Source organism: Mytilus edulis, chromosome 3, assembly GCF_963676685.1.
Source record: "Mytilus edulis chromosome 3, xbMytEdul2.2, whole genome shotgun sequence".
NCBI classification, from domain to species: domain Eukaryota; kingdom Metazoa; phylum Mollusca; class Bivalvia; order Mytilida; family Mytilidae; genus Mytilus; species Mytilus edulis.
The window spans coordinates 72879895-72896757 of NC_092346.1; the positions used below are offsets into that span (position 1 = coordinate 72879895).

A 16863-nucleotide genomic window follows, 5' to 3' on the forward strand; every position below is an offset into this window, starting at 1 on the left:
TACTAAAGTAGACATTTGTTTCCCAAACGAACGATTTTCTCTACATGTCCAACGATAAATTCATACTAAAAGACTGGATATCCTATCATAATAAAGTTGTTTAATGCATATCAGTCCAGATCACTCATTAAGCTTTGAACTGCAAGTTAAACTAGGTAAATATGAACCCGGAAGAACCTGATTACGAAACAGTTCAAATTACAAGTATACAAAAGAAGTCAAATGTAGAATACAACTAATTAAAGGCATTCTTAAAAATAAAAGTCGAAGATCTGTGTGTCTTATGCTGCTCTACAATCACAGAAGGTTAAATGTGGTCTATGTATCATACAGGCTTGGTCTATAGTATAAACTCAACCTACATTTTGAATATTTATAGCAACACTAACCACAAACCACAAAATTATCTGGAATAGAAGTATAAGGATTGTAAACTAATAGTTATGATAAGTTCCTTGTTATGTCATGCTATCGGTAGACCAAACCATGGAAGAAAAATATCAATATAATAATTCCGTGATCCAACATAATAAGGACAGAAATAAGACAGAACGGCAAGCACTCTTTTAATCGTTTGACGATTTCAGCTGTGTTGACTTATTTGTAGATCTTATTTCGCTGAAAATAATTGCTAACTCACTTTCTCTCGATCTATTTCAGGTTTCGTAAAAATACGCAAAAAAATGGAAATAAATCTATCAGGAGCAATCACACGTATAAAGAATCTAATGACGATTTTTTTCCTTGCAGATTTATTTGTAAATCTTATTATTACTTCTATAAGTATATATACGACAGTTTCCACAAAAAATATTATAATGGTAAAATCATGATTCACATGAATTAATTCCTTTTATAAGGGGTCAACTAACGATTTTTGCCAAGTTAACGGATGAAATACTCTGATACAATTTTCAAACTAGATTCTCTAAGGAACATTCATATAAAGTTTAGTTACGTTTGGTCCAGTGTAATTCCTGAGAGGATTAAACAAAACTGTTACAACGACGGACGTACAAAGGATGACGGGGACCAAGTGATGACAAAAGCACACGATGCTTTTTAGGCCACGTGAGTTTAAGCCACATGCATGAACCTCACCAAATACCAGGTATGAACTCATCTAGTCTAGAATGGTGAGCAGTTCAATGGAAACCATCAGAACGACAGCGAATATTATTTTTAGTGGTATAAATATTGATTGTGTAATTAGTAAAATAAAACCAGTATACCCATATGCACCGGTATTCACGGAACTAATTTCTATCGATTCCTATATTGGGCATTGCACACTCATATTTTTTTCTGTTCATGACGTCTAACGGTCTTACACTAAATCCATTAGATTACGGATGGGTACTGAGTGATATTTCAGTCTAACATACATGCGTTTTTATTAGTTGTTGTTGGCGAGTACTCTCAGATCTGTGCATTGTGTCTTTTAGTTTTTAGGGATGTATAAACACCCTGCCACGATCAGTCTGTGTAATTTGTTAGATGGTTTTCTGCTTTATATCGATCTGACGAGTTAAGCCCTTTTTAACATATATACAATATCCATACTCCGAATAACGTTTGGTTGATAAAATAATCGCTCTTGGATCGAAGGGTTACCACTTTGACACATTCCCCGTTTCCAATCTCATTTCTAAGTTTCTGGAAACAGACGACAGATAATGAATGTTATAACAACCGTGCGTTTGTAATTATACCTTGTTGGTTTTATTTGATATAAGCGTGTGTATAATTTGTTTAGTTATTGGAGTGGTAAATCAAAGCCTACATTTGATTTTGAACATTTTCCGGTTTGTCTAAAGAGTAAGGAGCTTTAATAGTTTGGCAAATTGCAATAGGTAAAGTGTTCACATATACTATTAACTCAAGGATCATGCTTTGATAGATTAACTTAAAAATGTATTACTTGAAGGCCAATTGTTGGGAGTATAAGCTTACTTCTGATTTTAAAAGTTTTTAATTTCTCATCAATACATTCAGAGTTATGGGACTTTTACCCAACAAATACTATGCATTTGTTACAATATCAGCTTCAGCTGGACTATGCTTATATTACAGCAGATTTCAGTCAGTATGTAGCTAATGGTAATATCTTTGGTTAGCTTGCTTGTTAGCTGAACCATGAAGTCATTGTTAGGTAAGGTATACTACCCTCCTTTTAAAGTAGCTTAGTCCTGGGAAGTTTACCTTACCTAACAATGACTTCATGGTTCAGCTAACAAGCAAGCTAACCAAAGATATTACCATTAGCTACATACTGACTGAAATCTGCTGTAATTACCTTGAAACTTTCATATTTTCTTATTTAGATTGGTAGAAGTTTTCTTCTTTACATTTTTGAAAATTTTCCACTTTATCCTTCCAGAGTTATGGGACTTTATCCATTAAATTTCAGGCAGTTTTTTTTATTGACTTCTTTTTGAATACCTTCTTCAATATTCTATTTAATTCTTACAACGATCTTAATATGCATATGCTGGTATATATTGTGGTTCTATGTAGCTAATCATAACCATGTTTTCCATTTAGCTATTGCAGTTGTTTTGATTACTTAGTAGCAGTGATAAAACAAGCACTTCATTCGAGTGGATCGATGGAAATGAGTACAAGACGAACCTTGCCAGATAGACATGCTCACCTTAAAATGAGTACAAAGTAAGACGAAACTTGCCAGATAGACATGCTTACCTTAAAATGAGTACAAAGTAAGACGAACCTTGCCAGAAAGACATACTCACCTTAAATGAGTACAAAGTAAGACGAACCTTGCCAGATAGACATGCTTACCTTAAAATGAGTACAAAGTAAGACGAACCTTGCCAGATAGACATGCTCACCTTAAAATGAGTACAAAGTAAGACGAACCTTGCCAGATAGACATGCTCACCTTAAATGAGTACAAAGTAAGACGAACCTTGCCAGATAGACATGCTCACATTAAATGAGTACAAAGTAAGACGAACCTTGCCAGATAGACATGCTCACCTTAAAATGAGTACAAAGTAAGACGAACCTTGCCAGACAGACATGCTCACCTTAAAATGAGTACAAAGTAAGACGAACCTTGCCAGATAGACATGCTCACCTTAAAATGAGTACAAAGTAAGACGAACCTTGCCAGACAGACATGCTCACCTTAAAATGAGTACAAAGTAAGACGAACTTTGTCAGATAGACATGCTCACCTTAAAATGAGTACAAAGTAAGACGAACCTTGCCAGATAGACATGCTTACCTTAAAATGAGTACAAAGTAAGACGAACCTTGTCAGATAGACATGCTCACCTTAAAATCATGCTGAATGCATAACACATTTTACCTACTGTTTTCAGTGACAACAAAAACCTGAACATGGACCATTAGTGAACGATGAAATTGTGGTCAAGGTCAAGATGAACGCTGCCAGACAGACATGTTATCCTTGCAATGATTTCTAACACATAGAGAAGTTTCACATAAAATTTGTAGAAAATAGATCAAACAATGAAACTTTTAAAGTAACAAATGAACAATGAATGGGCCATTTGCAAATGCAATGTCAAACAGAATATACATATAAACACAAGACAGTTGACCTTTTGTTTCTTATATTGGAGGAAAAGACCAAAACACCCAAATCTAACAGTGAACTGTGAAAATTGATACAAGGTCACACAGAATCTGCCAGATGAACTAGTACACCTTTCAGTCATTCCATATTCCAAATTTATTTTACCTTTTCTCATAGTATCTCAAATACAGACTTGACCACAAAAATGTCTTCTAATCACTTTTCTTAGAAATGAGGCCAAGGTCAGGTAAACCCTGTCTGATGTCATAGATGTGCACTCTTATGATGAACATATTTTGGACTAAATTTGGCTATTTTTGCTACAGGTTGCATTTTGTACATATAGCTATTTCACAAACCTCAACTCTTTTGGGGAGATATACAAATTCATAATTGTTTTTTTTTTGTTTACCTACTGGTTCCCAGATACTACATGTGTTTCATATCAGTCACAATAGTCTCACAGGCAATCATACCACATCATCTTTTTTATGCAACTTAGGAAAGTTACCAGTAAAACTACACATGGACAGTTGCCAAATTCTCAAGAAGACTTTAAACAAAAGCAGGGGTAGTACAGAATTTTAAAATAACTTAAACTCTTGAAAGTATAAGTACAAATATTGAAAATAGACCACAGTCCTGTTTTGACCTTTGGAAATAATATTCATATGAACTTTGAATTTCTAGAACATCACTTTTTATGAAGCTTCATAGTAAAAGTGGCAGTTTTAGCTATAAAATGGGAACCTGTGGGTTATTGCATTGTCTTTATTTACATATTGCAGCCTACAAACAACATTCTGTTTGGCTAGAATGTATATCACACCCATATGCATCTTTTTACAACAATATGTTTTGTCAAAGGGTGTTGTCAATCTTTTACAGAAGCCTTTAGAAACCAAGATTACAAATCTGGATTGAAGGAAATTGCAAAGTAAACATTGACCCGTGCAAATGGTAGTGACAACACTAATTAACCCAATATATTCTCTAGATCATATCAGTAGTCAAACCTACAAGGAATCTTTTCATGTCTTTATTTGAACAATGGTTGTTTTAGTTTTATTTCGTTGTTTATTTCATCCACGAAAACCATGAAAACCACGAATATTGGAACCCCACGAATAAAAGTACTTTCACAGTAATATGTCCTTCAATTAACCCCAAGTACAGTTTTGAAAAGGTATCAATAGCGCCACTCTCTATTTTTTGGATGGTATTAATTGCACCAATGAATAGAATCAAATTGCGCCACATTAACCCTAATATTTTTTTGCCTATATCAAACATGTAACCATTAACCTATCCACTTTAAATTTAAACTAAACATCAAAATTAAGAAAACTCACCAATACATGTACATAAATTGTTCAGTAATAGAATAGTTTTTCACATGGAAAGATGTCTAATACATGTATATCATTTAAGAAAATAAAATCTGATAAAGGGAAACCTATCATCGTTGTAGAGGATTACAAATTTTGTAAGGCAACTTATTATAAAGAAAAAAGAAGTAATCCAAGAGAGAATGATAAAAAAAACTTAGAGAGAAGAAAAGTGGGCAGAAAGGAATATATTTCTATTATGAGTTATAAATAACAGCCTTTAATTTAATGTTGATCAGAGACATGTAACAGTGTTAACTGTATATGAGTGAGGATTTTAATTCAGCATATTTTTTTGTATCCAAGTAGTTAAACTAAGCCTGTATACAAGAGGTGGGAAGTGAATCATTAAGTTGATATATATATAAGTAAATGTAAATAAGTTCATAAAATTGGTGCAATTAGATAATTTTTTAATTGGCGCAAATGATACCTATAGTTTTTAAAATGAAGTGGTGTAGAAGTAGTATTGTCGCAAATAAGTTGTGGAGCAAATGAGATAATATTTGGCATAAAATGATATCGGCTATATTTTTTTGGCCATATGCCCCAACATGTTGTTAGCCACTCAATATTTAGAGCAATCTGAAACAAGTCAAAAAAAATTTTCATATGAAAGAAAAAACACCAGACTATGAATAATGATAATAATTTTAATTGTTCATCATGATATTTACAAGGTTTTGATCTTATAAATTAATTAAAATATCATCAAGTTACATGATATAAAATATATACAATTCAAATTTTAGTAATCACTGTTTGTAAAGATCAAAGAAATAATTACTTAGAGACATTGCTTTATAAGCATGATGAGTGGTATGTGTTCTTAACTTATGATTTAAATATCAAGATTTAAAAAAATATGTGTACTCCAAAAACCTTTATGTTTTATTTGTATCAATTTCAAAATTAATTTCTGACCATTTTAAAACTATATTTTAATTGAATGAATTCTTCTTTGCATTATTATAAAGTTTTAACAGAAATGTTCTCTTAAACTAAAGTTGATAAATCAAACATTAATAATTGCAAAAATTAAAAATCTAAAGTGTTTACTTTCAATCAGTTTTTTAAATCAATATATGACTTATGAACAATCATGAAAATATTGACATCACATTAAGTGATGCTTTTAGAATGCAATCCAGAAATATTACTATTCTGTGTGGTACTGTAACACCATTCACTAATATGAAATTCACATACATTGCAATACATTTGTTTGTATTATAACCAAACTCAAAACAAGATTTGACAAATCAAATTAAACCACTATATATCTTGTTGTTGGTTTGAGATGTATTATGTCTGTTTTCATGCTCTAAATGTCAAGAAAAAATATTCACATTAAAAATTACATTTTCATATCATGACATAAAGGAAATTTATAATTTCCCATGTATTCTCATGTATGTACGTTTTATGAGCAATATTCTTCACATCAGTACGGTCTGTATCTATCTTGTCCTCTGTTATTCTACAAGTATAAATAAAGCACTTATAAGAATGGGATATATTTAATGAGAAAATATATGAAAATGTGCAATGCATTGCTCTTGCTGAACTTCTAACTGTTATACTAGTTGCAAAAGAATTATTTAAGATTTTTCTGAATACTGTGGATTCATTAACTTTTGTGGGTACCAATTTTCAAGGTTTGAGAGAAACTTGTATTTTCGTGGATATTTTATTTCCTTGTTTTTGCAAAGACTGCAAGCTTTCCTTTAGAAAATTTGTTTTTGTTGAACATTTAGATTTGTTGTTTGCCTGTACCCACGAAATCCATGAAAATTCATATCCATCGAAAATCAATGAATCCACACTATTGATCAAACAAGAAGCAAGCTTACTCATATATCTATGCCTAAAAGTAACATTAATTTCAAACAACTCATTTAAAAGTTCATAGGAAAATACACAGTTTCTTATATGCATCACATTATATACTTACACTATTATAATTCCCTCCTCCTCCTCCGCCTCCTCTATACTGCTGTTGGTTTCTGTTACCTCCTCTTTGGTTGCCTCCCCAGTTACTGCCACCCTGTTGATTGCCACTCCAGTTACCTCCTCCTTGATTGCCACCCCAGTTACCTCCTCCTTGATTTCCACCACGGTTACCTCCCCCTTGATTATATCCTCCTCCTCCTCCTCCACCTTGATAGCCTCCGTATCCTCCTTGCTGCTGATTTCTGTTGTAAGCATTTCCTTGATTTTTCATGTTGCCTTGCCAACCTTGGTTACCTTGGTTACCATATCTGAAAAGTTCCATACACATTTAATATTCCTTAGGTAAAGTAAGACATTTCTAAATCCAACCAGCTTTCATGTTTTCAATCATGTTTTTTGACACATTACACAAATATATGGGAAATTCTTTAATAACACAGCAATCCAATGATACAAGGTCATTAAGTGAAAACACCAGTGTCCAAAAAAGCTGTCTAGCTCTATATTGGTTCCAGCCTAGTAATAATATGAATAAATCTATTAATGAGACAATCGTAGATCTAGTATGGAGAATACATGTCAGGAAAATCCATCCTGATATCTGTAGCATTGCAATAAACAATTTTTTTGCTCAAGAATACTTGAGTAAAATAAAACAAACTTCCAATTTTCTTCATTTTCCACATTATTTAAAGTTATAACTTGAGAACCACAAATCCCATGTGTATCAATTCACCCATTCCTTATGATCAATTATCGATGGTTCCTAATCTACTTATTAAATCTATCTTAAATTTTTTAAGTATATTCCAGTTATTTCAAAAGATGACATCTTATTTGTCTATTTTTTTTTTCACATTTATTCATGACATTTTTAAAAAAATTGAAAATATATCTAGAGTTTTATTCTAAATTACTGTGGATTCATCATTATTTGTTGGTTACCAATTTTTGTGGATTTCATGGGTACAGGTAAACCATGAATTTAAATATTCATTGAATTACAATTTGTTTTAAAAGTCATAATAAACGAGTGACCGGTGAAAAATAATGTTATTCCATTTCTTGAACCAATGCATTCAAACATCATAAACTAAGTCTTCTGTGCACGATTTTATCATTTTTTTCGCATAAATTTCGTATAATCGTCAATTTTTTTCCAATCGGTCAGTGTTGTTGTGAAAATATGGCAGGTAATTAAAGTTCGTGTTTTGAAGCCGAAATTTAACGATTGTCACCTGTTTGTCAAAAATCAACAAAAAGCACGGATATTGAGCACGTGTTTAACATGTACAATCAGAAATATTTATTTTAAGGACATTCATGCGTATTGCAATCACACTGAGGTCACTTTGCATACAGAAAATATGTAGGGGAATTGCTTCCTGGAAGGAAGGAAGCAATGAAAATAAAGTAAACTTAAATATGAACAAATTAAAGAATTTTCTTCAGAAAAAAGTATATGTACATAAGCTGTATAATGAAAACTATCCATTGAGTTACAAAAAAACATATGCATTATTTTTTTTAATTTGAGGTTTCTTATGACTTTAGATTGTATGCAGAATTTTTAAAAACCATGAAATAAAGTATCCACTACAATGCAAGTTTTTTTCAATCAAGAAAAATTGATACCCACAAAAATAAATGAATCGACAGTTCCTAAAATAATTGGAACAAAATATGTTTTTTTAACCATATAAAGGGAGACAAAATTAAAAATTAATACTTCCAACATTTTTTGTCAAAGGAATAGAAAAGTAGTTGAAAGAGATACAAGAACATGCACTGAATGCATAGCAGGGCTACCATGCCCTGATTACACAATCACAATTCCATGTTCAGTAAACTTTGACATCTAATTGAAAACCCTCATACAATGTACATTGTATTGGCATTTTTTTTTATAAAGTTCACAGCATTAAGAACATTTTTAAGTTTCAAACAGATGTGACTCAAATTTCCTGGTGAACTACTTTAAACAGAAACTGTTACCCAAGAGAGAATGGCCATTAGAGGTATGGTTGGTTAGATACAGAGATAAAAAAAATATGCCCCTTCTGTCTTAGGCCAATAATACATCTTTTCATTACCTTTGATTAATTTTAAGTTCAAAAGTCCTATAAAAATTTCAATCATGATGAAAAACTCATGTATTGAATAAAACATTCTCTTTTCTCAAAATCTATTTTAAAATTTCATTTTTCACCTTCATCTCAATCAAATATCTAAAAAATTCTAATAATTATTAAGGACAAAGATAATAATAATAATAACATGCTAAACCTAACCTTCAATGGCAGAAAGAAACTAAATTGACCTATGACTTTTTCTAGCCATTTTACTACCACACAGATAGTGTCAGTTGAAATGACAAAAAGTAAAAATATAATGATAAATTGGTGAGTACAGAAAGTCAAGTATTTAGATAAATTCCCGTACTATTAGAACAATGACAGGGGATAAGAGTAAGTCATAAGTTTACGTAACCTTTGACATCATGATTGACATATTTTTTTATCTTAATGAAAAAATCCTGCAAATAATCAAAATATTAAACCTTGCAGTCAGAGAATTAAGATCTCAAGTATACCTAACAAAACACTGTAGTCAATTTAAAAATCTTACCAGAGTACAATATTATTAAATCAGATCAATAATTGTAAGGAGATATTTACTGAGTAAAAACACTAGTGCAGAAGTAAGATATCAAACAGAATGAAATTTACGTTCAAATGTATATACAGCATGCGTCAAGTACTTTTGTATTGTTTCCAATAAAGGAAAAAATGACACCTCAATTAATAATCATCAATGATATCTATTCAAAGTTCAAGTTCTATTCAAACCCTCATTTTTTTGTTTGTTACATTTGAAAGTAGCGGGGAGCAATTCTTTGATAGCGGCACAGGTGTGCAGACTTCTATCTTTAACAATCCTATCAATCTCAACAACCCCACTCCAAAATTAATTGCTACAAGTTTTTGTGAGTCCATTGTGAGTCCTGTGTTCTAATTTCCTTTGGCTTACATCTAATGAGATCGTTTACTAGACCAATATCGTCTTCTATGTTTTCATTTGGTTGGCTATGATGAATCAGTGTCTAAATGTTCTATCCTGTGATACTGGGGAAGATACTTCAAGGCACTTCAAGGGCCCTGATTTGATTCCACATCCCCACTGACATCAGACTTTTTCCATGCACATCTGTCAGCTTTTTATCAGGGATGTTCAATCATTAAATTAGTAATAGTTTTTCTATAGAACTATTTTAAGACATAAAAGATATTAAATCTCAACAATTAAATAATTTTATTACTATTTAATGGAAAAAACAAAATTATAAGTTGTTTCAAAACAGACAACGAATAAAAGGAAGATGTCAATAGTACATCTTAATTGAAATTGTATAAATAAAATAACTTAAATAATTATTTTAGACATGAAACACTCCCATATGCAACATAAAGTTATGCAAGTTTCAAATGAAAAAAACAACCATATTTGAATAACGAAATTCAAAATTTTGGAAACTACTGCATTGATATTGTTACTTAATTTCTTTCATGAAAATTTTAAGTTTAAAAAGCAAATAATTGTCAAAATATCTCACTTAAAAATGATTAAAAATTATATCATCAAAGATTTGATACCTATTGTCAAATAATTTTCTGAAGGTCATACTTCTTTAAACTTCTACTTATATACTACTCAATAAAACAAGAAAATTAATTGTCTTTGAAAATTTAATTATTTGAATATTTACCTACTTCGTATACTATGGAATATACATTTAAATCAAAGAATGGGCAGGATAAAAGGGATTTTTTTTTAATAAAATATAGAGAGCTAGAGGTCTCTAAGTGAAAAACTTCTGTAGTTTTTTTTCTGTATATTTTTTATATCATCAATTATATGTGAAATGAGAAGTATATCTTTCACAATACTGCCCAAACCAATAGACACAATTTTAGATTAAAATTCAATATCTAGCAATTATGATTTGGCCAACTGGGTTTAACTTGTTCATCCTTATATGTTAATCTAATTCATTTACAACTATTTGGTAATGTTACATTGTGATAATAAATATATTTTTTTCTGTATAAAACTACCTTAAATCTAAATTTTCAGAATAAACTCTTTACCATGAATATCTTTACTTCAACCTATGTTAACTCTAAAACCTAATGGCATGAGTTCCCTGTTCCAATATTTTCAGGGTTATAAAATTCATTCCTCCCATTCTAACAGAGTTTGGCTAATTGGTTACACATATCACACCAAAAATTTTTTCATTTTAAGATTGGATTGAGTCAAAATAAGCATACTGCAAGCACTTGACAATCTGACGGTCTCCATAAAAAAAATCCAGACATTTATTTTGTTCATGCTTGCCCTGAAACACTGAAATACATAAGTGCACCCGATTAAAACATGCAGGGACAAAGTCAAGAAAAAAACCTTCAGCTTATTAACCAAATTAAAGGATAACTGTCAAACGACCAAAAGTCTTCTTTAAGTCGTATGTTTATATCCTACAATTATGATTAAAAGGTCAACCACAATATAAAATGAATAAGTAAAAAATAAAAGAAAATATTCATTTGCAGAAAATTTCTGTTGCCAATAATTAGTTTAAAGATAATTTCAAGAAACAAAAACAAACTTCTGCTTGATATTTTATTACAAATTGAACAATTGTAAACCAATTATCAGAAGAATATCATTCTGCTGAAAACCAGAACAATATAATATTATCCAACTAATTTATTGGCACTATTTATTTACTTGACAACTTTCTAGAATTACATGCTATATACATTTATCAGTTTAAATATATCGTCAAGTTAGGCTGACAATAAAGGAAACAAAACTGATTTCCAAGGAATTTATTATTGCTTAAAAATATATAGGAGTAAACGGTCAAATCAGTAGGAAAATGAGCAACAATCTTATACAGATAATCTTTATACTTATAACTGATCTCAAGTTTTGGATTTGAGAAATTTAAGTCATAGAAAAAAGTCCACGACTATAATTTAGTCAAAAGATTGATAGGCTGGAGTTTGCTTTAAAAGTAATGAATGTTACAAGTAATCTGTTACTACTTCTTATACAATAATCAATTGTACTACGTTAGCCATACATTGGTAGTAAAAGGAAAAACAAGTTTTGGATATAGATTTCTTTTGAGGGGTGGGGGCAAATATAGAGCACATGGTAGAGTCATTTTAATAATTTATCAAGGCTGCTTTGTCTATATTCACAAGACATCTTTCATTAATATTAACCTTATTTTTTCCATTAATAAATTTAGTGGAAATTAGGCAATTTTTGTCATTATTCTAAAGAAATGTAAGTTATGCAATTTTTTGTGCTTAAAAACTTTGATAATATTTTTATTGTTATTCTATTTAATTTTCAGTATATTTGACAGATTCTTTAGATTGGAATATTGTTTACAATTTTCTGCCTATTGATGTGTGTGTTATAAGTTTTGGTAGTGTTACACCTCCATTTTCAAAGACCTCTGTTACCTGTAAATAAAATTCTTATGTTAAGTGCAATAACTGATGAACACTGTATAAGTTAGAGTAAATACTAACCTTTGACCTCCTCCTCTGTTATTGCCACTGTTGTAGCCACCACCTCCTCCACCGCCACCACCTCCACCTACATAACCTTGAGCACCACCATAACCACCTCCATAGCCACCTCCTTTAAAAACAAAAATTTACAAAAAATTATAAGTTAAAAAAACAAATCATTAAAGGTATTAAATCAATGGCAAAAAACAAACAACTCTAACGTAAAAATATTTAATGAGCATACTTTTTGCTGAAATAAAAAAAAAATGACTTGTGCAGATAATTAATGCACAGGACCTATTATTATTTTTGTTCATTTCTTTAGAACTTACAAGTAGAACACCATTCTAAGTCCCTGAGTATAATTACATACTGTGTAAAAGAGAAAACAAATTATTTATTTCTTTACAAATATAGTGTTCAATAGCCTTTTCTATCTACTAGATCATATTCTAAGAACCTTGTTGATGATATATGGAAAGTAATAAGGAGGTCTTAAACGCTGTTAATCAAAGACAAAAACTTTTGATTAAATAAGAACTTTTACTCAATTGGTTTCAATGGTTGTGCGAAAAAATAATACTAAGGCCACACAGCAAATCAGGTGTAAGTTATTGAATTAACAAGCTCTGTCTGTCGTAAGCCTGGGGCAACACATCTTTAACACATATCAATGCCTCATTAAAGAATCAAGCGAGTCAAACGCACCATCATGGTACAATTTGTCAAATGATAACTCATGCACAATGATTTGTCTATTTTGTTGAAAAGTCCTCAAGTAAAATCATTAAATGTGATCAGAAAAAGATGTTTGGGAAGAGATGGGTGTTATTTTACCCTGGTAGCAGCTGCAGACTTCTGGGGTGGAAAATATGGCAAGGCCACAAGCTTAATTGATGCTATAATTACTGACATGATAAACATATAATTATCTGCTGGGAAAATGGAAGGTTATTCTACTAAATAATTCATTTCTTAAGCTAAAATTATATGTAAACTTAAAGAATTAATCGTGTTAAACTGTGCATGGTATTTAAAGACTCAAAGAATTGATATATTCAAAAGAAACATTGATAATAAAGAGACTGTAAATATTAATAATGTATCAATTATACTCATAATTATCAAAGAAAGAATTAATTCTATCTTTAATCTGATTGAAGTTCTCACTAAAATTTGATAAATAATGAAATTGTGTAAAATTTTGACATTTTGTAACCTTATTTTCTGTGATCATATAAAATCAAAGACTGCAATTAAAGATATTAAAAAATCAAAATCCATATTAACTATGTGTTCCCATGTGGGCACAGACTGTTATAACAAACAGGTTCAGATTTATTTACTAAAATTAATTTCTCTTACATTCTCAAACATTCAAATTGCGAGTACTTTATTCATAATTTGAACATTTCTCGAGACACCTATATGATTAATGAAGTTTTAACTACTAATCTTTGGCAACATTTTTAATTTTGTATATCAAAATTTTAAAATTGTGATTAATAAGAAAATGTGCTTATAGGACCCATACCGTGCTTGCATAAAAAACATTTACATGTTCAGTGCAGAGCAAATTTTTGGTAAAAAACATAATTTGTCATACATCTTTTTTGTCATACATCTTTCATGGTGAACTACCTCAAACAAAAACTTTAAACTGATTTGTGAAGCATGGAATCTTGGACCAAACCCTGATTTTGTATATATTCTCATCAATATAAACAAATATTGGCATTAATTTTCAATTTTATGTGAAAACAATTACTTGATAAATCAACCTTAAAACTATACATCAATATGATACAGGATGAAGATATGAAGACTGGAAAACATGACACAAGGACCAGAAATTAAAATGAAAACATGACACAAGGACCAGAAATTAAAAACAATCTAAGATATCCAAAAGCATCAAAATATGTAGAGATAATTTGATATATTATATTGTAGTTCAAGTTTTTTTTGTAAAGAACCTTAGTTTAATTAATATCCTGATCAATGACGCTTTTGAAAAAATTTAAAAGAAAAGAATAAAACGTTTAAATATTTGTCAATAAAATTGTATTGTTTTAAGCCAAATACTGTGGGTAAATGTAATTCCGATTCTCTCAATAAATAATATATTAGTGGAAGACATCAGACATAAATCCCATAATAGATTAGATATTGAAGTACTTTTCAAGTTATTTGGTCTTCTATTTTTTAAATGTTCATCTGTGGCATCAATATTTGCTATAAAAAAGCAATAACCTTAAAAACTGCATAAAATTTTCAATCACTGAAAGAAACCTTGTTATAAAAATGACATAAAGAGTAGAACTTGCGATAAAGCTTCATCGTGATTAAATATAACGGTAAGATTCCTGCGTAATTATTCTCAAGTGCTGGCCAATACACATCAAGTTCTTCGCCAACCAAATTTCTTCCTATTTACACAGTTGGAATATTAGAAAGAGATAGAGTCATTAGAAACCAAAGATTACTTCTTTGAAAAAATTGACAAGTTTTGACGAGAGTTATGAGGCAAGAAATCCAATTTATTTGTGAGAAGTAAATCTTTTTCGAAGTCAACAATTGACTTAGTATGCCTATGAGGTCGCAAAGACTGGCCAATAACAATTAATTAGACATGATTGAGAAAAGAATTACATTGTCATGAATAAATTTACATATTTAATTAATCATCTAGATTCATTGCCAATCTTATAACTAGATAATGTTTATAAAAATTGGCATTTATAATAATGCGTTGTGAATGTACCTTTTATTTTGATGCACATGGCATACTCTATGAGATTAGATGTTGATTGACTTACGTCAAAAACGTTTGTTGTAGTTGTGAACGTAATGGCCAACTGGGACTGACAATATGACAATTAAAATGTTCCACTCCAACACTATCACCATAGAAAATTATCACATTAACTAATTCACTTAATTATATAGTCACTTTTAAAATGTGATTAACGAAATAAAATTTATCAATCTTCATTAGACATCTTATTTCACTGTAAAAGTACAGTCTTTTATCACATGCCTTATAAAATTGTTTCAGTGATCTATACCTTGCCACACCACCTCTTCTAGCCTTTTGATTGCAATATGTGGAAAGAAATGACTTCAATTTTATTTTTTTTTTATTTTTTTTATAACATTTATGGTTTGAGGTGACAAGTCTAAGTTATATGTGAATCATGAAGGGTGCATCATTCATATTTTAAGGGTACAAGACAAGTGAGACTGTATTCATAAAGACAGCTCTGAACATCTATTCAGATTAATGAAAAAGTCCATGAAAAACAGTCAAACTCTCTTGATAATGATAAAATTCAACCTTCGTTATGTCAATTAGATATTCTTTCAATTTATAATGTGTAAAATTGCACATACCAAAAATTATTTCTCAAAAATATCAATGCTTTACATCGATTGATGAATCTTTTCACAGGATATGCAAGAACAAGTTGTCTTTATGATAGTGAAATCTATGACAAAATTATAATAAGGGACTTTATTTCTAGAGGGATAAAATTGTGTAAGAGAAATAACCACAATTATGGGGATGCTTATTATACATGTACAACCAACAATCTACCCAGTGGTCAATGGGGAACCTTATTATACATGTACAACCAACAATCTACCCAGTGGTCAATGGGGAACCTTATTATACATGTACAACCAACAATCTACCCAGTGGTCAATGGGGAACCTTATTATACATGTACAACCAACAATCTACCCAGTGGTCAAGGGGAACCTTATTATACATGTACAATCAACAATCTACCCAGTGGTCAATGGGGAACCTTATTATACATGTACAATCAACAATCTACCCAGTGGTCAATGGGGAACCTTATTATACATGTACAATCAACAATCTACCCAGTGGTCAATGGGGAACCTTATTGTACATGTACAACCAACAATCTACCCAGTGGTCAATGGGGAACCTTATTATACATGTACAACCAACAATCTACCCAGTGGTCAATGGGGAACCTTATTATACATGTACAACCAACAATCTACCCAGTGGTCAATGGGGAACCTTATTATACATGTACAACCAACAATCTACCCAGTGGTCAATGGGGAACCTTATTATACATGTACAACCAACAATCTACCCAGTGGTCAAGGGGAACCTTATTATACATGTACAACCAACAATCTACCCAGTGGTCAATGGGGAACATTATTATACATGTACAACCAACAATCTACCCAGTGGTCACATTCATTTGTATTATTGATCCAGTTATTTGTTGTAGACAGAGGATATATTTTTGTTGGGTGCATATTGTATATCTTGGTAATTGCAAAGTCTGCATACAAGCCTTCAGAAAATTTGTACTAT

At 30.8% G+C, this 16863-nt stretch overlaps 1 protein-coding gene across 4 annotated transcripts in view; it reads right to left on the reverse strand.

Moving 5' to 3' along the window:
- Positions 1-5592: 5592 nt before the first annotated feature.
- Positions 5593-16863, reverse strand: part of LOC139517345 (5'-3' exoribonuclease 2-like) — a 46141-nt gene continuing 34870 nt past the window's right edge. For all 4 annotated transcript variants that reach the window (XM_071308287.1, XM_071308286.1, XM_071308285.1 and 1 more), the window contains 3 exons: positions 12516-12627; positions 6908-7214; positions 5593-6433 (listed from right to left, as the gene is read on the reverse strand). In XM_071308287.1, the coding sequence (XP_071164388.1) occupies positions 6398-6433; positions 6908-7214; positions 12516-12627 (455 nt within the window). In that variant the 3' untranslated portion in view covers positions 5593-6397. The remainder of the gene's footprint in view (positions 6434-6907; positions 7215-12515; positions 12628-16863) is intronic.